At 42.2% G+C, this 22,878-nt stretch overlaps 1 protein-coding gene across 3 annotated transcripts in view; it reads right to left on the bottom strand.

The window, feature by feature from the left end:
• LOC117356935 (putative deoxyribonuclease tatdn3-A) overlaps nt 1–22,878 on the bottom strand; it is a 47,294-nt gene that overhangs the window by 13,648 nt on the left and 10,768 nt on the right. For 2 of the 3 annotated variants that reach the window (XM_033936900.1, XM_033936902.1), the window contains exons 4-7: nt 10,756–10,837; nt 9,955–10,017; nt 4,347–4,456; nt 4,161–4,216 (exon numbers count right to left, since the gene is read on the bottom strand). In XM_033936900.1, the coding sequence (XP_033792791.1) occupies nt 4,161–4,216; nt 4,347–4,456; nt 9,955–10,017; nt 10,756–10,837 (311 nt within the window). The remainder of the gene's footprint in view (nt 1–4,160; nt 4,217–4,346; nt 4,457–9,954; nt 10,018–10,755; nt 10,838–22,878) is intronic. The other variant, XM_033936901.1, reaches the window with a different exon arrangement.

Genomic DNA, 22,878 nt, shown 5'->3' with positions numbered 1-22,878 from the left:
GCCGAACATTTGAGCAATATAAGATGCAAACGAGTAACTGCCCCCCTGGTGAGCCATTGGATTGAGCAACAGCATTCTATTGAGGAATTACAATACACTGTTCTTATGTGTGCTTATAAAGATTCTGGAAATATCACTCAACATCTTCTTTATTTGGAGCAGAAGTTCATATTCCAATGGCATACCCTGGCCCCCGCAGGATTAAATAATGATATTGAATGGTTTCAATTATAATCTTTCACTCATGATGTAAGGAGTGATGATGTAGTAGGTAGTAAAAGGGGAGTGTATTTAAAGCGTGGCCTGCTGGGAAGTTCCTCTCGTCAGCAGTGCGTGTGTGTGCAGTATGGAGTGTTTGTGCCGGTAAGTCGCAGAGAGAGTATGTACATTGAGTATTTCAAAATGTAGTGTTTATTAAGTAAGCAAGCTGTGTGGTGTAGTGTTAATTTGAGTCATCTTGTAATTTTAGTACCCCTCCTGAAGAAGCCAGCGGGTGAAACTTAGGTTGGGGGGTCGGTATTGTGAATAACGGAGGAGCCCGGAGCAGTTATGTTTATCATCTACACCATTCAAAGTTAAGTTGTTGTTAAATTTATTATTTTATTTTTATTTAAGTTTGATTTGTTGTTATTTAGTCTTTGTTTGGTGGAGGAGACTGTGAACAACTATGATGGTCTCCTTAACAGCTGCTCCGTGAACTTGTTTCACCGGACCTCAGCTGCGGGTCTGAGTGTTCACTTAACCACACCAGCTTTGTGTTGAAATTAGTGCTTGAAGTAAAACAAAGGTGATTAGTACAACAGTGATTTATAAGTATCACCTTGGATAAACAAATTCCCTTGCTGTTTTTTGATAAAAATACAGACGACAGTAAATGAACATCACATGGTTCTGACCAGCTTGCCAGAGTTATTCTGTTCTCCCCTCATCCGTACACTACCAAATGAGCTCACACTGAGATAACCTGAAAACCACTGGTTGGATTATGTTAACCTTGCTTTTAGAAGTCACACTGTTTGTACTTTTACCACAATATTGACTCAGCTGTGTTCTTTTAATACAATTTCACTCACAAGGTCTAAAAAGGTGGACAGTCTGCATTTATATTTAAGGCTGATGATTAGAGAATGACATGGGAACAAATTTTCTGTCCCCACGGGATCTCTATCCCCATACCATCCCTTCACAAGTCTCAAACACTTTAAAATCATAAGTGTTCAAGGCTTGTGCGGTTAAGGCAGAGCTTGCAGTAATGGGACAGGGACAGGGATATCTCGCAGGGACGGGATGGGAATAGAGATCCCATGGGAAAGGGGACAAATTTGTCCCAGTGACATTCTCTCCTGATTATCAGTTATGAAACAACAGATCCTGATAGAGCACTCATGATGTGAAAATCAGAGCTACTAGTATTTATTTATCCATTTTTCTATACCATTCTCCCATGGTAGATCAGAACGGTTTACATGAATTTATTCAGGTACTCAAGCATTTTTCCCTGTCTATCCTGCTGGGCTCACACTCTATCTAATATACCTGGGGCATTGGGGGAGCAAGTGACTTGCCCAAGGTCACAAGGAGCAGCGTGGGTCTGCACCCACAACCTCAGGGTGCTGAGGCTGCAGTTTCAACCACGGTGCTGCATTCTCAGACACAGTGGCATAGTAAGAGGTGGGGGGCAAGGGGGTCGGTCTGCCCTGGGCACCATCTTCCTCGGGGCACCGGCACCCCTCCTCCTCTCTGCCCCCTTCCCACTCGTTCCCCTGCTGCACATGCCTTTTTAATTTCAGTGCGAGCAGCCACCGACTTGCTGTCTACACAGCTTCAGCGCTCTCTCTGATGTCACACCTAAACCCCCCCTTTTTTGGGGTAGGGTAGGGGATAGTTTGGGGTGGGCCTTCCATTGGCAGGAGGGAGTGGGCATCCCTCCTGCCAAGTTTTTCTCTTGGGGGAGAGGATTCCCAGTGCCACATTCTTCAGGGAGGGCCATCATCAGTGATGGGGGACTTTTTTCTTTATTTTTTTTATGTGACAGATATTTTGCATGTGCAACAAATGCAAGATATCTGTGTCAATTAAAAAAAAACATTTTCTTATGAGTAAATCAGGGTTAAAAATATCAAAACAAAAAGAAACCAGAAAAAAGCTTTAAATACAACACCAAACTGGCTTCAATGAAAGCTAGTCTATAAAGTGTGACCCAAGTGACTATATAAAAAAGCTCAGAGATATGAAACTCTGAAGGGAAGGCTGCTAAACCTCCCTAAAAAAGAGTTCGCCTTCCAGTCATTGCAACTTCATAAGTCCTGGTCACACTTTAAGATTCTAAGTTGTTTAAAAAAGAAGGTTAAAGTTCTTAGAATACTTCCACATATAAGAAATTGCATCTTCTCTTGCTTAGCAAAAAAACTGCCACCACTGTGTTCACTTAACTTTTAAATGCAGCTTGAGGGGTCCCACTTGGGTAGTGCGACCATATGGCTCCAGAAAAAAGGGGATGGATTGAGACATCCGGGTTTTACTTCCATTGAAAGCAACCAAGATGTCTCAATCTGTTCTCCTTACTTCCATTGCTTTCAATGGAAGTAAAACCCAGATGTCTCAATCCGTCCCCTTTTTTTTGGAGCCATATGGTCACAGACTTGGGTCACACTTTATAGACTAGCTTTCATTGAAGCCAGTTTGGTGTTGTCTTTAATGAAAAAAACCAGGCAGACCTGTCAGGAATACAGACCAGTCAGTTTTCTGAACGCTAAAATTCCATTTTTTTTTGAATAGCCAAGCAATGTTAAAGCATCAATCGCTTGGCTACTCTGTAAGGGGTTTTAGCTAATTTGCATGGCCAGATCGGAAAATGGGTGATCAAGGGGAAAAACACACGGTGGGCCATTTTGTGCATCAGGTCTGTAAAAGCGATCATCGCTAAAGCTGTAAGAACAGGTTTAGCGACGATCACTGACTTTAAATGCATCTAGCCCTAAATCTTGTGTTGCTTACTGCCCATTGGTAAACATGCCAGGGTATGCTAATCCCTTTTTTCCCTCCCAGATAATTTTGGGTGACTTGATGTCCATTGTTAGGGAAGTACTGATATCTGGGGGGTTGGTTAGATTCTTTACTGTCTTTTATCAATTAAAATCAGTAAGGGAAATTTGGAGTTTTCTGACTTTTTATAATTTTATAACATTGATTCAATCACTTATTACATGTTACTTTGACTACTGCAATGCTCTGTATTTGGGTGTCTCCATTTATACAACGAGGGTATTGCTGATAGCTCAGAATGCAGTGGCATGAGTTTTCTTGGGTCTGTCTTGATTTATTCATATCTTTCCAGTTTTGAAAAGTTTACACTGGTTGCCAGTTAAATTCAGTTTAAGATCCTGACTCATCTTTAAAGTATTGCATTTTCCCTGTGTGGCTGCCTGTACCTAGGGGCCCCACCCTTTTCCCCACTAGGTGCAGGCAGCCACACAGGAGGAACCCAGGAGGAAGAGAGAAGGGAGCTAGACCTCTGCCAGGAAACAGAAGTGCACCTGAGCCTTGTACTCCAGAAGGGCAGTACTTATATCTACAACCTTCCTGATGATGGACACAACTGAAACTCAGCTGGAGTTGGAGACTTATGCTGATTGAACAATATAAGTAACTAAAACTGGAAAACAATAAGGATTAAGAAGAGAGAACCTCAGAACTGATTAAGCATTTCTTATTGGATCATGAATATAAGGAACAACTGGCTTGCTCAAGTCTACGGATTACAACTCAAGGAGATATTGGGACTTTAATTGACTCATCATCAAGTTAAGTGAGCTTTATTGGGTCTGAATGGCTTCAATACTTAACATCATTAAGAGCCTTGAAGATTGATTGATGGACTCTATTTAAAAGCTTTAGATAGCACCTCTAGCTTTTCCCAGCCTATGATTTTGTCGTTAGTAGCACTCTGCACTTTGTATTACGTGTTATTGTAGATTTTAAATGAAGATGAAATACATTTTGTTAGTGTTTAGGATATGAACTGAATTAAAGAAAGTAATAAATTAAACATTTAATTAATTTTATGTTTTGGTATTCTTGGTATAGCATGAATGTAATTAGCCAGCAGAATCCTTAGTACATGCAGAGGCTGTGGAATGAACCTACCCTAGTGAACTTACCCTGCTCCTTAAGGAAAGAGATTGTCTGCCTCCCTGCAGAACGGGAATGGACATTCCTAGAAAACACAAACATACAGAGTAATATCAAAAAACCACAGGCAGCGTGCAAAGGCCCTATATACACAATTCTTATTCCAGATTGTTATTTGAAGCTAACAGGCAGTAAAGGCTCTGCTTCAGACTCACACGGGCAGATCAAATTTTTTAGCAACTTCTAGCTGAACCTGGAAAACTCTCTTTTGCTCTTCCCGCTCCTGCGATGTAGAGGCCAGCCAAGGTGTGAAGTCTAAGCCGATCTGTGAAGAGAACCAGGTTTAGTATCATAGTCCATCCAGTTAGAGGTTCCAGAACAGCAATTCAAAGCACATTTACCCAGGCAGAGAAGCTTCTGGGTTAACATATAGCAGTATGCACATGAAAAATGTTTGTTTTATTGGTTTGAAGATGGGTTTTCTTTTTTGCTTGATTACATTTTATAGAGATGTTCACAGAAAATATTTTTGGTTCATTTCAGGTCATTTTTAGCCTTTTCCTCTATTTTTTGACTTTTTTGGGGTTTGTATTATACATGAATATGAAACAAGATAAGCAGTTACTGCACAGGTAATGTGTTACATGCCTAGGCAGATAGCTCAGGTCCTCTAAGCTATAAACCTAGGTATATAATATGACCTGGGCATTAACTCTCAACATGACAAATGCAGTGGTGCTACCCCTCCACCCCTGTTCTCCTCTCTGATCTAATCCTCTGATTCCCTCCATTTCGATCTGATCCTTCAAACCCCCTCAATTTCCTCCCACCTGTCCCTAACTTAACCCTAGCTCTAGTGATCCAGTGGAAAGGAGCAGTACCAGTCTCCCTCTACTTCCCCCGGTCTGGCTCCAGGTTCAAAATGACATCACTGACCCTAGTGGTAGTCTTGTAATAGTATTGGGAGGGGTCATCCCTTCCTTAAATGAAAGGCTGACCACTAGTGGTAGCCAGCAATACCGTTTTGAATGCAGAGGGAACTAGATTGATCAGGATTTCTCCCCCATCCTTGACACTGGTCTACCAGAGCTTATCTCCAGGGGTGGGGAATCTAGAGACTATTCTTCTTGGGAAGGGCTTTGTTGGGGGAGGGATGATTGGTTGAGATGATCAAATCTGCAGAGATCAGAGAGGGAGATTGGAGTGGGAGGGTGCGGGAGAGAATTAAATATTGAAATTATATCAGCAAGAGTGAGTGACCATTATTTGAATCATGATTTAAATTGATTTGATTTTAATCAAATCCATCCTGGTCTATACATCAAGCTCCAAAACTAGGTTAAAAGCCCACTTTTTTAAGATAGCGTTTAACTTCTAAGTCACCATGTCTGTTTAATCATTCTCTCTCTGAGAAACTCCCTAACCTCATACTTGTCCTGTTTGCCTCTTGATTAGATTGTAAGCTCTACAGAGCAGGGACTGTCTCTTGAATGTTTAATGTAAAGCGCTGCGTAGTAGCAGTAGCAGGGGGGTGACAGGGTTAGAGCTATGATTCTATTACTGAACTGATGGTAGTGTGGATGCACTTTACCACTTCCTCTTGAGGAGGAAGTAAGTGCAGCCATGACTGCTAGAGGGTGGTACTAACTCCTGCAGTAGATGTTTCAGTCAGTCACACCTCTGACCTGCCTACATCACACACATAGCTGCGCCCCCTACCCACATTAGGCAGTTAGAGCAGTGTGTGCTGCTGTGCTTGCTGGTTTTAACATCCAATAGACCAGTGCCTTGCAAACTAAACGTAGTGGCCGCTGCTCGAGGCATCCGGAAGTGCGCGGACGTTGATGTGATGATGTCATGCGCATGCTCGACGCGATCACATCGACGTCCATGCATGCGTGAAGGCTCTCCAGACAGGCCCTGAGCCGCCAATGGGGGCTGCTGGAAGGGAAGACGCATGGAGAAAAGAAGAGGTGCTGGCGCCGGCCGACGGTCAACAGATGTGCCTCTCGCCACGAGAGGCATGTCCTATAGGCAGTCAGCCAGCATCTTTCCTCCTCCCCTGGTTCTTGTGGCACACCTGAAATATCAGGAGGCACACGGTTTGCGATACCCTGCAATAAACATTAGCTTGGTACAACCTGCAATAGCTGCTTAACATAGCTCAGTAGAAGAGCTCCTAGATGTATTCGTCTTGCAAATAGTCACTGTAAGGATTGAATTTCTCTCACCAGAGAGATCACAAACTTATAATCAAATAGTTCTAAAGCAGGGATGTCAAAGTCCCTCCTCGAGGGCTGCAATCCAGTCGGGTTTTCAGGATTTCCCCAAGGAATATTCATGAGATCTATTTGCATGCACTGCTTTCATTGTATGCTAATAGATCTCATGCATATTCATTGGGGAAATCCTGAAAACCCGACTGGTTTGCGGCCCTCGAAGAGGGACTTTGACAACCCTGTTCTAAAGGGTCTTGGTGTATCCTACCACTCTAAATCTTTTGTGCAAGTGTTGAGAAAACCTGTTGAGAAAACCAGGTCTTCAAGCCACTTCTTACATTCAGAAAAACAGGGCTCTTGCTGAAAATGAAGCAAAAAGCATGCCATTAAGAAGCTGCTGAGAAAGTAGAAGTGGAGTGATGCAAAATATCCAAATGATGGAGGAGGAATAAAAAAAGCACAGAACATGAGAAGAGTGAAGGTTTTGAGCAGGCAAAAGAAGATATGAGATAAATACAAACTAAACTAAACTAAACTAAACCTTAAGTTTATATACCGCATCATCCCCACGGAAGTAGAGCTCGGCACGGTTTACAAGAACTTAAAATGAGAAAGGGTAGGAAAAGGTTTACATAAGTTTATAAATCGAGTGGGAAAGTAAGGGAAAATAAATTACATGTTAGAGAAGAGCCAGGTTTTTAGTTGCTTGCGGAATAAATGGATGGAGCTCAGGTTCCGCAGCGGGATAGTGAGGTCATTCCAGAGACCTGTGATTTTGAAAAGAAGTGATTTTCCTAGTTTACCTGCATGGAGAATACCATGAAGGGAGGGGAAGGATAATTTTAATTTGTGGGCGGTCCTGGTGGAGTAGGGGTACGAGGAGTTAAAAGAAAGTGGGATTAGGGAAGGAAGGATGCCGTGAATAATCTTAAAAGCCAGGCAAGAGCATTTGAATACAGCAGGGGTCTTGCAGAGGAAAGGGCCAAGAATGAGACAATCATTACCTTTTTTGTGTCATATAGATCAATGTTTTTCAACCTTTTTACACCCATGGACCGGCAGAAATAAAAGAATTCTTTTGTGGACCGGCAAACTACTAAGACTGAAATTAAAAAAACACATTTCCACCCCCTCTCTGAGCTCGGTCCCCGCAAACCATCTGATCCCATCTGCACAAGCCTCAGTTATGATTTTATATTGGCCGTATTTTATTAAAGAATAAAAAGAAACAATATTCTGTACAATTGTCATTTTATAAATACAAATATACAGAGCAAGGACCAAAAAACCCCTGTCTCCCCTCCCCTTCACATATATCCTCTCTACTATCAAGAAAACTGAACAAGCTAAATTATTACAGAATGCTACACAGAAATATCATGCTAACAGAATACTGCAGTCACACATGACAGGAATAGTGTTAGGGGAGTGCCCCCTGTTCATAGTGTGTCCTAAGCTAAAGAAGTACTGTCTGGGCTTTGCAGTCCCCAGTTATGTCTCTAGCAGGATATATTTCAAATCTGATATATTCTAATGACAAAATAGAAATAAAATGATTTTTTTCTACCTTTTGTTGTCTCTGGTTTCTGCTTTTATCTTCTTTTCCTTCCAGCGTCTGCCCTGTCTCTTCAATCCAGCATCTGCCCCTTCCAGAAACTGTCTGTCTCCCCCTGTCATCTCTCCTGTAGACTCCCCCCTTTGGTCTGCCATCCATCATCTTCCCTCTGTTCCCTCATGGTCTGGCATCTTTCTCCTTTCATCTCTCTTTCCCTCCCCCCTGTGGTTTTTAGCATCTATCTCTTCTCATTTCCTCCGTTCAGATCTGATATCTCTGTCTCCTTCCCCGTTCTCTGGCATCTCTCTCTCCTCTCTCTCTTCCCTTTCCTTCTCTGGTTTTCCTTCTTTATTTTCTGCCTCCGTCTAAATTAAATTCTTTCTTACTATGCAGTCTTCAGTTTCCCTTTTTCCACTGTGTCTACCCACAGCATGCCACCCCTTTCCTTCACCCCTCCACTATCTCACTAACTCTATCTTCTTCCCCCATCCAGCATATGTCCTTTTTCTTTATCCCTCCTTCCATCCAGTATGTGTTCTCTTTCTCCACTTCCATTCAGCATTTGCTCTCCCTTCTCCCCACTTCCATCATCTGCCCTCTTATCTCTCCCCCTTCTCCCCACTTCCATCATCTGCCCCTTCTCTCTCTTTCCCCCCATTTCCATCATCTGCCCCTTCTCCCCACTTCCATCATCTGCCCCTTCTCTCTCTTTCCCCAACTTCCATCATCTGCCCCTTCTCCCCACTTCCATCATCTGCCCCTTCTCTCTCTTTCCCCCCACTTCCATCATCTGTCCCCTTCTCTCAATCTCTCCATCCACTACAGGCCCATCTCTCTCTCTCTCCCTTCCTCTCACCTTTCTTTCCGATTTTGGAAACAAGATCGGCAACACCCCCCCCCCCCCCGCGATGACACTCAAGATCAGCAACGGGCCTCCTTCTCCCCCCGGCATCAACAGGACTTCAGATCAGCAACGCGGTGCTCAGTCCAAAGCTTCCCTCTGACTCGAACTGCCTGGGCGGAAACAGGAAGCTGAGTCAGAGGGAAGCTTTGGGCTGAACATCGCGTTGCCGTTTTGAAGTGCTGTTGATGCCGGGGGGAGAAGGAGGCCCGTTGCCGAACTTGAATTGTGTCGCGGGGGGGGGGCACCGATGCTGCTAATCGCAGTTGCAGCCCAGACGCTGTCAATGGCCCCAATCAGATCTTGCTGGCCCTGTGCGGACCGGCAGGAATTTTCTGTGGACTGGCACCAGTCCACGGACCGGCGATTGAAGAACAGTGATATAGATTATTTGAAAGCTGTGATATTTTGTACCAGACTAACAAAATAATTAGGCACTAATACTGCCGCAGAGCTTTGGAGACTATAGAGATCCCTTCTTTACAAGGCTAAGCAGGGTTGAGGAGCTGGTACACCAAACTTTCAACTCCTACTGATATTAAGCTTTACATTTTTTGTTTTGGATCTAAAGTAGATCCAGGACAAAAATATGTATAAAATGATAAATTTAGCATATACAGAATTATGCTATTATTTTATTTTGAAGCTGAAGTCAAAGTCAGTACATTTTTTTTACTGACTCTGATTTCACCCAAAATTGCTTTCAACTCCAGAGTCCTGAGGTTAAGGGCCCATTTTACTAAGCTGCAATAAAACTTTTCTTGTTTATAGATAAAATTAATGCATGATAACTGCAACGCATCTGCATTAACTACTGAGACATTTCCTAGTATCTTTCTATACAGTTAATACAAAGACAGTAAAAAGGGTCATAAGTCTAGCCATGCAACTCTAGGTGATAATGCATATTTGTGGCTACCTGGTGTGTGTTCTTACATGAGGCAGCCAAAAAGAGCATCCATAGGAAAAAAATTAACACATCTCTATTTATAGTAATTGAGAGAAACCCGGATTTTTCCATCCTTGATACCATCTGTATCTACAAAATAGGTCAACTCAAACTGCTAATTGCTTGGATATATGAAATGTTAACCCAAGTTTTCACCAAGGAAGAAGCCTGTGATTAATGAGATGAGAAAGACTTTCACCTCTCCAATGGCCACCAGCTTGTCTTGAAACTTCTCAAAAAGCGATAGGACAGGCTCCAGATCCTGTGTGAGATTATACACAGCTCAGGTCAATTGTGAAACAAAAACATACATGCTGTATGTTATTGATTCTACTACTTAGCAAAACAATGGAAGCAGTCCAACTAGTCTGCAGTGAAAAGTCAGACAATGAAAAACAAAGGGAAAACAACTGCAGAGACGATGTAGAGCACAGGATCTTTTATTGAAGTAGATGCAATGTAGTGATCCCAATGTTGGTTCTCATGTATGAAGATGAAGGACCCGACACGGTCCATGTTTCAGAGAAACACTCCTTCTTCAGGGGACCGGAATGGAAAGAATCTCATAGATGGAGAACCATGGGCGTCAAAACTGGATACACCAAAGCAAAAACTCAATCCTGCTGCTACGCAATGTCAAACTGCAAGATTGAATTTTTCAGCACTTGTTGCTTTTGATTTGGTGCATCTTGTTATGAATTGCCTTGGAGTTAAAGACAGTATATCATAAACATGCAAATAAGAACGGGCAACAGAGCAGTCAAAGGACAAAAGGAGAGGAAACATGGAAGCAGAGAGGGAAGAGGGAGCAGATCATTTCATAGAACCAGTACAGTTGTTTCCAGGCTTTTATAAGGAGCCACTGCTGTGATAATGTTGCTTTCACTTGCGATACGAAAGGTTAGCGGCACAGCAATAGCTTAGCAAAGCTTCAAGAGATAATGCCAGGAAAGTCCTTACTACTCTCGTCCTCCAATATACAGGATAGGGGATTCCTTACCTGCAGTCTCACACTGTGGTGGCCCTCCTCAGTGCTCTGAACCGGGTGAATTCCAAAGCATGGCATGACAAAGCCAGGATATCTTGGAAGACAATAAAGAGAGGAGAAAGGCTATAGTTTCATCATATACTGAAGCATGCAACCAAGCAGCGCTGTCTCCCCCTCTCACAATGGGTTGATGTGAGTTCTCACAAGGGGAAATGAGCCAGTGTCTGACAGCAGAAGTGTACACTTCTCCTAACAACTGTCGCCTGCCCTCAACATTGGTATTATCTAAAAATGAAGAGAAGTGCAATCCATGGCCTTTGTTATGTTTAAGGTTCCTTGGGTCCAATGTACTGAAGAATTTGGCTGAGGTGCCCCCTAAAGAAAGGGCTTGGACTCCACGTGGACACATGAAAGCTAAGTTTTCCTTTACATTTCAAAATAGAGGAGGAAACTGCTATTAATAAAGACTGATGAGTCACAGCAATTTTCATTGGATATTATGATTTCTTTAATTCTGGATTTGCATATGACATTTTATTATTGAATTTTCCTTTTTTAAAAAAAGCACTTTTGCACTTGAAAAAAATTTTTCAGGATGATAGAAGGTGATGTTTGTGGGTAAAATCCTGTACGGCGCTTTTGCGCTCATGCACTGTGGATATACCCAGGTGAACTCCTTAAGATATTACGAGGAAGTTCCCATGAACTGATCAGTCATCCTGTTTAAACTATATTAGATTTCATTCCAATAGCAGGCTCTCATGTGCAAAGAAGGAATATAGAAATCCAGGAGCAGGTCTTTTGGATTGATTGGTACGAGATTGACCCCTCCTTATTTATCTTTTTCTGGGTTTTTGACATCTGAAGAATTTTTCAATAGGCCCCAAATAGGAGAAAACCTCTAACATACCTGTCCTGTTAATACTTTCTTTGTCCCTAGAGGGCTTACAATATAAGTCTTTTGAATCTAGGATAATGGAGGGTTAAGTTTGTTTGTTTATTTCTCACCCGCAAGCTGAAAGGAACGAAGTCTGGAATTGGAAGTGGAGAAGGGTACAGATAAAAGCAATTTGTATGAGGAACAGAGTTCTCAGGAAGGTGTATAAGGAGAGACAAGAAAGGAGAAATACTGAGGGGCTGCAGAATGAACACACTTGTAGGTTAGTAATAGGACACATCATTGCCCCAAGTGTCAAACTTAGACTGTGAACCCGCTAGGGACATAGAAAGTATCTCCATATAATAAATGTGAATCATTTTGGTTTTACCAAAGAAAGGTGGTGTATCAAATCCCTGGTCCTTAAGAGAGGCCCTCTCCCTAGGCAGGTTCTATTTGACTATATCTTCTGCCTGGATTCAGACATGCACTGACTGGGACTGTGTGCAGTCAGGTAGGAGATACAAGTTGGCTTCTTGAACTAGGCCTCTGCTTCTGAGTATGCTATGGAGGTAGTAGTCAGAGTCCTAGGGATCAGGCATAGTGGGAGCCTCTGACATTACACAACCATAGTGCTTAGAGTGTGGACCCAAGCTCACTATCACCATCGATTTTTATACTATTTGGCGAACTAGGTTCATTCAAAATGGTTTACAGTCATGTAAAGTAACATATAAGCGAGAGAAAGTAAAAGGCACGATGAAACCATTCTAATCAACCCCTGATTATTTAACTTAGTATTACTGTTTAATGAGAAAAAAAAGGAATTTCTTTAATCCTCTCTTAAATGATAGTAAAGTATCCTGTTCTCACAATTATTTGAATAGTTTATTCCAATAATCAGGACCAATAATACTAAAAATGTTATTCCTAAATCCACTTCTTGGACCAAAAGGAGGAATTTCCAATAATGTCTCTGAAGAGGATCGAAGAGCATGGACAGGAACATCCTGATGGAATTTCCCTAACAAATATACCGGCTTCTGTGTATAAAATACCTTGAACAACAAAACCAATAGCTTTAAACAAGCATTATTCCTTAATAGGTAACTAGTGAAGTTTCTTATCGAATGTTTGCTGTTCCATGTCTACCATGCTAGGTTTTATCAGGCTACATGTCATACTGTCGTGTCATGCTAGGTTAACCATGCTTGTAATACTATATTTGCCATGCTATATCTCGCCATACCATATTTTGTCATATTATGTTTTACCCTGCTTTGTTAACTATGTTTTGCCATCTTTGTCAGACAATGTTCTGCCATACCATGTTTGCCATCACTCTGAATAAATATTATGTATTATGTATGTAAACCTGTAACGTGTTCTGAGGTCTTCTGGGAGGACGGGATATAAAACCAACCAAATGAATAAATAAATAAGAAGGATGGACATATATACTGGGCTCTGCAGGATGCCACAATCTGTGGCCCCTGGCAAAGGACTAACTGCGATGGCTGGGCTATACAGGAGGAGAACAGAAGGATATAAACTGCTACTGCTACTACTACTATTAATTATTTCTATAGCACTACCAGATACAGGTAGCGCTGCACAGAGTCACAAAAAGTAAGAAAACAGTCCCTGCTCGAAAGAGCTTACAATCTAAACAGGCAAGACAGACAAACAGGATGTCATGGATACAGTTAAGGGGAACTGTTAATCAGCCGGCTGGGTTGGAGGGCAGAGGGAAGTACAGGCCAATCAAGCCATTGTGACATCACTGATGAGGTTGGCTCTTATTGGTGGAATGAGGCATTATGACATCACAATCTCGGCTCTGCTTCCCAAAGACAAACAGGATGTCATAGATACAGTTAAGGGAACGGTTAATCTGCTGACTGGGTTTGAGGGCAGAAGAGTAGGGTTAAGGATTGAAGGCTATATCAAAAAGGTGGGTTTTCAGTCTGCTTTTAAACAAAGGAAGGGACTTGGCAGACAACTTGGGTAATTTATTTTATATATATATATATATAAGCAGGGGCAAATAAAGGCTTAAGGTTCAGGAGAATGGCGCTTCTCAATGTGGTCCTCAGGGCACCCCCCCCCAGTCAGTCAGTTTTTCAGGATATCCACAATGAATACGCATCAGATAGACTGGCATACAAGGAGGCAGTACATATAAATTTCTCTCATGCATGTTCCTTGTGGATTTCTTGAAATGCTGACTGACTGGGGGTGTCCCGAGGCCTAGATTGAGAAACACAACAGTAGAGGTTGCCTCTGATTTGATCTGAAAGCCCAAGCCACTGGATTACACATAAAAGCAGCGAGGAAACTCTTTTGGGAGAAGTCACATCTTGGAAGTCCTGTTCTCAGGAAATCTGTGAAGAGAGGACAGGGAAAGGGAATGGGGACTAGTACACTGCCTTTTTTATTTTTTAAGATTTTATTACATTTTTCAAAATACATTATACAGGATAAAACATAAAAGAAACCCCAAAACAAAACTCAATATACAGCAAATCGCTCTTAAATAAAATCAGGACAAATTACAACAATCCCCCACAATAGAGATGACATGCTAATTCCGCAGACATCCCAAAATATCCCATTATATCATAAGTGCAACCCCTTCCCCCCTCCATATACTCTTCAGTGAGTTGTTACCAAACCATGGAACCCCCCTCTGAACCATTTGTATACCGACCTACCAGAATCAAGTTAGATAAGTTGATACCCTGTCCAAATGGAAGGAATCCACCTATTTACATTTTGCATATAATAACCTTTCCACTTTGCCACCAAAATTTCCATTTTCTCCCTATAGAGCAGTGGTCTCAAACTCATACCCTTTACAGGGCCACATTTTGGATTTGTAGGGCCTCAGAAAAAAAAAAAACAGTTAATGTCTTATTAAAGAAATGACAATTTTGCATGAGGTAAAACTAAGACCCGAATGGTCTATCCAGTGTGCCCAATCTGATTCAATTTAAATTTTTAAAATTTTTTCTTCTTAGCTATTTCTGGTCAAGAATCCAAAGCTCTACCCGGTACTGTGCTTGGGTTCCAACTGCTGAAATCTCCGTCAAAACTCACTCCAGCCCATCTACTGTAGAAGGATTTATGGTTCACTTAGCAGTAATATAAACACGTTATATCTCTGTTAAGTGGTCTAGAGAAAACCATAACCTCTTATTCAAGTCCAAATATCATGGTCTAATTATACGACACAAAACCCAGGCTAATGAGAAATATCTTTATTATGAAAATAGAAAAATATAATTCACAAGCCAGCTGCAGAATCTAAATATTGTTCAAAATATCTAATTACACAAATGAAACTCAGTACATGATTATCACAATCTAATGGTTAGACAATTAAGTAAAACTTCTTGTTAAACACACACTATTCCTTATAATAATAATCCCTGATTAACAAATGATTATATTATCACCCAGGTAACTTTTCAACCCTTTACCTTTATCAATAGATTCCTATCTAATTCCCAAGCTAATAAAAGTAATTTCCGTATGCTCACCCTTAATTAGCCTCTCCGGCACAATTAGGTGGAAGAAAACTTCGTGTCAGCTGGAAGACGTCAGGAATACCGTTGTAAAAGTTACACGTGTTGAAAATCCTTGATGAGGCTATAAATCATCAGCAATAAGTTCCGTTTATCTGTGCTAAGTTCAGAACAGTTTTTAAATGTCCGAATTTCTATCTCTTAGGCAGAGAATCACACAAGGTAACTTACAGGTCTAATTATTGAAAGAAAAAGTTTACAATTAGAACATCTGTGAGCAGATCTGAGCTTCCCCGGACCTTATCACAGACTAACTAATTATTAATTAATTAGCACCTTTCTTTTCTTGAATCTCATCAGATGACTTCCTCGGACCAATCCAGAAACAGAACTTGATGAATAGCCTTTCTGTATAAAGTATCATATATGCTGGAAGACCCAGGGCCGTTAGACAGATAAGAACAGAATAATTTCTTCAAGATTCACACTGTCCCATTATTAAAGCACAGATGAATGCCCTTGAATAGCAACATTCGGGTACATCCCCATAATGCATAATTCTTCTTACTTCTTGCAAAATTCATGCTGGAAAGTTGCTTGCAGAGAGAGATTCTTGAAACAATGGTTCAGGCTTGATGACATCATAGAGGCCTAACCTTCAGGTGTGAATACAGAAATATCCCTACAGTCCCCCCTTTTGGAGGAGAAATAACTTCAATGGAGTCAATTTCACCTTCAACCTAACTAAGTAGGAAAGGATCGACAAGACCCAAGGTGATATAAAAATGCATAAACATAAGCAATACCATATAAATCAACAATAAATCAAAGATATCAATAATCAATGGATAATAATCATAAAGGCAAGGGCAAAATATATGAACCCAGCCAAATAAACGATAATAAAATCACTGAATAATGGCAATATATGATAAAATCAAAAATCATAACTACTTAGCAAGGCACAAAAGATATGCCAAAGCAAAAGTTAAGACAGAAAGATCATAATCAAAAATACAGCTAGCAAAATTACTCTTTCATAGCCGCAATGAAATCATGCATTCTTAAGTCAGTATGTGATGGTTTCTGTTGAATAAGACGTCTAATCCGGATGGTCTCATAGAGTGCAAAAACAGAGAACCCAAATAAGAGAACCCACAAGATGGCAAAAATTGGAATAACAACAGTGATAAAAAGATCAATACTGCGGGTATCAACAACTTCATGTACATTGGAGCAGCCAATATGAAAGTCCTCAATATGAAGCTTATCATTATCAACTTTCAGTTCAATGGTGTGGGAAGGCTTTGTCATCAAATATTGTTCCACTTCAAGGGTAAAGTTGATGGGATGTCCACAGAAAACATCCAGGATTTCCAATTCAGTTTCAGTAGGAGTAGAGTCCAAATGGAAAAGAGAAACATCGAAAGAAGATGTTCTGGAGCAGGATCTGGAACGGGAAGAACAAGAAACCAGGAGAATCTTGAAGGACAACACGGGACTGCGGACCAGGATCGATTACTTTGGTACCAACGCCAATCAGCAGGACAACCAGGAACAGCATCGGCAGAACTCGTTTCGCCATCTGAAAAACAGAAAAGAGAGAGAACAGCCTAGGCTATTGCTAGGTTAATGTCTTCATCACAACAATGGTTTCATCCTGGGCAAATTTACTGGGATGACATGGTCTCAGTTGATTAATGTGGACCCATTTAAGGACATCTGCACCTGGAGAATTTGATTTGATGTGAATTTGATAAGCCACAGGTGAAGCTTTTTCCACTATAGGGAATGGACCATGCCAACTTGGCAAAAATTTACTTTCTTTGGCCTTGGTTTTGCCAAAATTGTAATAGAATACCTTGTCGCCAATTTGGTATTCCTTTGTGGTAGTCCTATGATCATAATAGGCTTTTCTACCTTTAGCAGCAATTTCCAGATTTTTCTGGGCAAAAGAAAATGCACCCTGTAAATGTTTACGTAAATGGGTGACATATTCATGAGCAGTAGTAGCACTAGAAAGATTTACATCATTAGTTCTATACAACAAATGAATTGGTAATGTCATTTCTCTACCTGTCATCATTTCAAAAGGCGTCACCCCCGTAGAACGGTGAGGCGTGGCACGAATAGCCATCAGTACCAAAGGTAACTTCATGTCCCAATTCTTACCAGAGGTAGACACGTACTTCTTTAGGATCGTGATGATAGTACGATTCGCTCTTTCCACTTGTCCCGATGATTGAGGGTGGTAAGCTATGTGCAATTTACTTTTCACTCCGAGCATCTTCCACATGTGTCGCATCACCTCTGCAGTAAAATGTGATCCTTGGTCTGAGTCCACTCTCATGGGCAAACCCCACCTACTGAATACATGATTCAGTAACAAGATAGCGGTAGTTTCTGCCGTACAATTGGGTGCAGGCAAGCACTCAATCCACTTTGTAAACAAACAAGTGACAGTCAACATATACTTATTACCTCGGGAGGAACGGACCACTGGGCCAATCCAGTCAATCTGGATGTCGGACCAGGGCATGACCAAACCCTTCTTTCTCAAGGGTGCTCGGTGAAGTGGTGTAGAGGGTTGAAATTGACAACAAGTCAAGCAACCTCTCGTATATAACTGCACATCTTGCCGCATATGAGGCCAATAGGCCACTTGCTTCAGTGTCTCATAGGTAACTTCTTCACCTCTATGTCCAGCACAAGGTTCATCATGGGCATGTTGCAACATGATTCCTCGATATGCACGGGGTACAACCCACTGCACAATACCATGCTTACTCGTCCGAGTGAGCAGGTTCTGGTGAATCGAAAATTTCTCTCTGGAGGTGTAGAGTATCCTCAGTTCTTCATCCTTCTGGTCGTCTTCAGACAATGGATGATCCTGTGGATTCTGTATGAAGTTATAGAACTTTCCCAGGATAAGATCGGTCTTCTGAGCGGTTACAAGATCAAAGGAAGGGATATCATTACCCCACTGCACTACAGGTGTTTCAGCTACCTGTTTCGCTTGGCGTCGAGTAATAGCTTGTACCATCGAAAACAACTCTTTAGGGCATTGCCATAGTTCACCTGACAAAGCACCTTCTTTGGCCAGTTGATCCGCAAGGTCATTTCCGATCTTGTCAGAACTATTAACTTTAGCATGACCTTTCACTTTCTTCCAGTAGATGGTCATGTCATTGTCTCGTACCAATTGATCTAAGGCTAGAATCAAGTCGCCATGATGGACAGGCTTTCCTTTGGAATTTAACATGTCCTTCTTTTTCCACACGGGTAAGTGAGACACAAAGTTTTGACGCACATAATCAGAATCTGTACAGATAATCAGTTCTGGGATCCCCTTCTGTACCGCAGACTGTACAGCGACCAAGGCTGCTACAATCTCTGCGTATTGGTTGGTTTTAGCACCCAATCTATACTTCAAGGTTTCCATAGGTGTGTCGACATTCCACACTACACCTACTCCTGCGACCAAATTATGGGTCGAGGTATGGTGAAAGGCACAGCCATCTACGTAGACTTGAGGTATATTGGCACATAGCTGTTCATCGTAAAGATGATGACGATGGGGTTCCTCCTCTTCTGGTGGAACATCAGGTTCCGGTATACCTGTAAGAGAATCTTGTTCTGTACAATCATGTAATTCTGCTATCCCTTGGGCTACTGTGTTACGATGTTTCAGTGCATACTTTACCTGTAAAGGCCATCCTTGGAGAGCCAAAGTCCATGAGACTATTCGGCTATTGGAGACACGACCAGTCTTGATCTTGTCACTACCCAAGAAACTAATGGGTTGATGACAAGTCTCTACAATGAGTTTTTCTCCTTGGATATAACTCCGAAAATGTTGAAGAGCCCAAACAGTTGACAGTAGAGCTTTCTCACATTCAGAATACTTCTTCTCTACATCGGTGAAGCCTTTGCTTGCATAGGCCACCACACGCTTGTCAGAGTCGTATTTCTGGTACAGGACAGCACTCATAGAGTGTTTGGAGAATCCTAGGTCGATGAAGAATTCACGACCACTCTCAGGGTAGGACAAGCAAGGAAAGCGACTAAGCTGCTCTTTCATCTCTTGCATAGCATCTTCCTGTTCAGGACCCCACGTCCAAGGTACATCCTTCTTTAGTAAGGCAACCAAGGGTCTAGAGATCTCTGCATACTGATCTATGAACTGTCGAGAATAGTTGCATATTCCTAAAAATGAACGAAGTTCCGTCAAATTGGTAGGTTTCCTCAACTGTTGTAGGGCCTGTATCCTTTTCTTCTGTGGTCGAAGACCTTCAGAGGAAATGTCATACCCTAAATAATTCAGAGATGTTCGGCACCATTGACCTTTGGCAAGGGTCAATTTAGCTCCTGCATTTTGCAATTGTTGGAACACATGTTCTACCTCTTCCAGGTGTTTCTGAAAGGTGGGACTCTTGATCAGGATATCATCCACATAGACTAGAGTTCCTCGAGCTTCCGCATCTGGAAGGGCTTTATGGAGAAATATGTTGAACTCAGCTGGAGAGTTCAGAAAACCAAAAGGTGTTCTATTCCACGTGTACTGTTTCTTCCCAAAGGTAAATGCTAGTTTGTATTGATCCGGTGGATGTACAGGAACTGTCCAAAATCCAGAAGCTAAATCCAAGCTGGTAAAATACTTAGCTCCTTTGATGGTAGTCAAGCTCGGGTCAAGATGGGCCATAGGCCACCTAGACAAGGGTACCCGCTTGTTTAGCTGTCGGTAGTCCAAGGCAATTCTCCAACTGTTATTCTTCTTCAGGATTGGCCACAAGGGTGAGTTGTATGTACTGTTACAAGGCCTAATGATACCCCTAGTTTCTAGGGTATCAAGTATCTCTTGCACGGACTCATATGAGGCCAAAGGAATCTTATACTGACGTACGAAGACGGGCTTACTGTGGAGATCCGTAGGAATCTTGGTCACATGTAGATCAGTCAGTCCAGTGTCATAAGAATCCACTGCAAAAAGGTCTCGATACTTGTACAACAACTGTGTGAACTGAGCCTTTTCTTCATCAGAAGAGCACGCATCAGCTAGGTCCACTTGTTCCTTTACCATAGCATCAAACTTAGAAAAAGGTTGGTTGGAAGAGATTTCCACTTGGTCTTCAATCTGTTCTTGCAAAGATGAAGACTCAATGGCATTCACCGCTTTAGATTGGTCAGACAGAGCTAACTTCCTGGATAAAATCAAAAAATCATTCTCCACTGTTACATGGGAAGTCATTGCATCATATGGCCAAAGGAAGTCCAGTGAAATAAGTCCTTTAGGTGAAGTAAAAATATGGTCCAGTATATCCCCCCCCTTGAGCATTGACAATCAATACATGGAAAGAAGAGGTAGGTACTTCAAGACATGGTAAAGCACCTAGAGAAAGACCATGCTCGAGAAAAGAGGTATTCGGGTTGAAAAAGCCAATATCATCGAGCATGCGTTGACCATGGGCCAAACGAAGAGGTAGAGCAAAATCATGCACAAGGCCAGGAATCTTGACGTCTTCAGCACAAACCACTTCACAAACTTGAGGAAGAAGTTGTCCAGCCTTCAGACCATCCATTAGGTCCACATCTTCTACCGGGGTGCCTTGCAATCTGCTCCAAAGCACACCGTTCACCAAATCAACGTAGACTCCTAGGCGAACAAGACATTCTGATCCTAAACACAAGGATGTGTATAGGCCTTTCACCACAGAAAAGTGATGAGTGAAAGTCTTAGAACCCAGGGTCAGCGAAAGGCTACAAACCCCAACAAGAGGCTTGACCCCCTGACCTGGTATAGGTAGGTGAGTAGAGTGGCGCCGAACAAACGGAACTGATGTGGTTCGCTGAAGTTGACAGTAAAAAGATTCACTAATCATGGAGATGTCACTCTGGAGTAGCAGTTGAGCTTGAACTGGGACAGAACCGTGCAGGTGAACATCAACAAACAAGTCAGTATCATCCTGGTGAAGTACAGCTAGTAGACGAGGATGAGAGGTCAAAGAACTGGAAACAGATGAGGTCGGGTCTTGGACAGTCTCTTGAGGTGGATCTGGCACGGGGAACGTAGACTTCAGAACAATCTCCAAATGGTCAGCCTGGAGAACAATGTCAGATATTTGTTCCTTGGGAACACTGACAATCTCGCGGTCTGTGGGACCCCCTTCTGGAACATTGGCATACCGTAGCTCCAAAATGTGTGGATCCGCTGAACGCAGGAAATTTATTCGAATTGAAGTATCGTTTCGTTCCACAGTACTGGTAACCTGGGGAAGGCGTGTAGTCGGTACCTTTCCAAAAGGAAGGGGACGAGTCACCTGAGCCCAGACCACTTCTTGGACGTAATCCAAAATAGGCCGCAATCTCTTCAAAAGATCGTTTCCAATCAAAAACTCCTCTCCTGGACTAGTGGTAATAATCACTGGGTGTTTAACATTCATTTTGCCTAACTGCAAGGTCAGCCAAGTTTGACCAACTGTCTCAATGTTCTGATGTCCATATGCAACCAAAGACAAATCACTGGGAACAATCAACAGTGTATTCTGGGTACCCAGGGTAGTCTGCAAACGTTGGAATAGTCCCTGAGTGATCAAAGTCACTTCGGAAGCCGTATCAAGTAAACCGGGACAAGACAAAACCTGTTGGAGAAACAAAGGTAAAGTGTACCGTTGACCCATAGGCTTTAACCTACCCAAGAAATACTTGTGTGACTTAATGGAATCCCACGAAGGAAGCCACTCGGTGTTCTCAGATAATTCACTGGATTGTACCGGATCTATGTCTTGTGTAGCATCAGGAGATGTTGTTTGGACAGAAGATACAATAGTGGGTGGAGAAATTGGTTCTCGGACTAGTCATGCGTTATCATCTTCCAATAATTCGGGCGTGTCATCCAGGTTGTCTACTGAGGAAGCATGGGTATCAGTTACTACAGACTTGACCACTCGATTTCCGGAAGGCCTGTAACTGATATTGTTATCCATTCTCCTTGAGGTCTGTTCCTTTCTCGCGGGGACAGATGCTGCCAATTGTTTAGAAGTCAATTCCAGGGCAGAAATACGATCCACCACCTGAGCCAATTGTTCCATTATCACACTGAGGTCACTCTGCTTCTGTTGCTTATTGGGCCGTCTCTTCTTCTGTGTCTTGGGTCCATCCCTATTGGGTGGTGCATCAGAAGAGGAAGTCTGGTCTGCTGGACGAGATGAAACAGGTCCTGGAGTGGAAACTACAGAGCTACTAGGTTTCAAAGCAAGTGAAGTCTGAACTGCACATACACTCAGCTTAGATTCCTTAGATCGTGCTTTGGGCACCGGTTTCTCAGATGGGCCTGCAGGAACCCTGACTTTATGATCATAGAAATCCTCGGCTACGGCTAGGATCGATGAGTAAGATGCCTTTTTCATACCAGCCACAACCACACTCATATATTCAGGCAAGGCTTTTGCAAAGAGAGATCGGAATTCTCCATACTCCAGTTCGTCCTCAGAAGGAGTCCTGTCTGGAAAGAAATGTCGTTTCAGACGGAAAGCAAATTCACGGGGATTTTCTTGGAGTCCACAACGCAAATGGAATGCAGCTTTGCGAGATTCAATGGAATCAGCGTATGTACCATAACGTCTTTTGAGTTGTTGTTCCACCTCTAACACATCCGAAGTACCAGTGATGATGGATCGCAACGTCTCAGAACACTCAGAAGCAAAGGACCAACGGAGTAAACGAAGCTTATCA

This window comes from Geotrypetes seraphini, chromosome 3 (genome assembly GCF_902459505.1).
Source record: "Geotrypetes seraphini chromosome 3, aGeoSer1.1, whole genome shotgun sequence".
Lineage (NCBI taxonomy): Eukaryota > Metazoa > Chordata > Amphibia > Gymnophiona > Dermophiidae > Geotrypetes > Geotrypetes seraphini.
The sequence above is the reverse complement of the archived record's forward strand: the minus strand, read 5'-3'. Positions and strand labels throughout refer to the sequence as shown.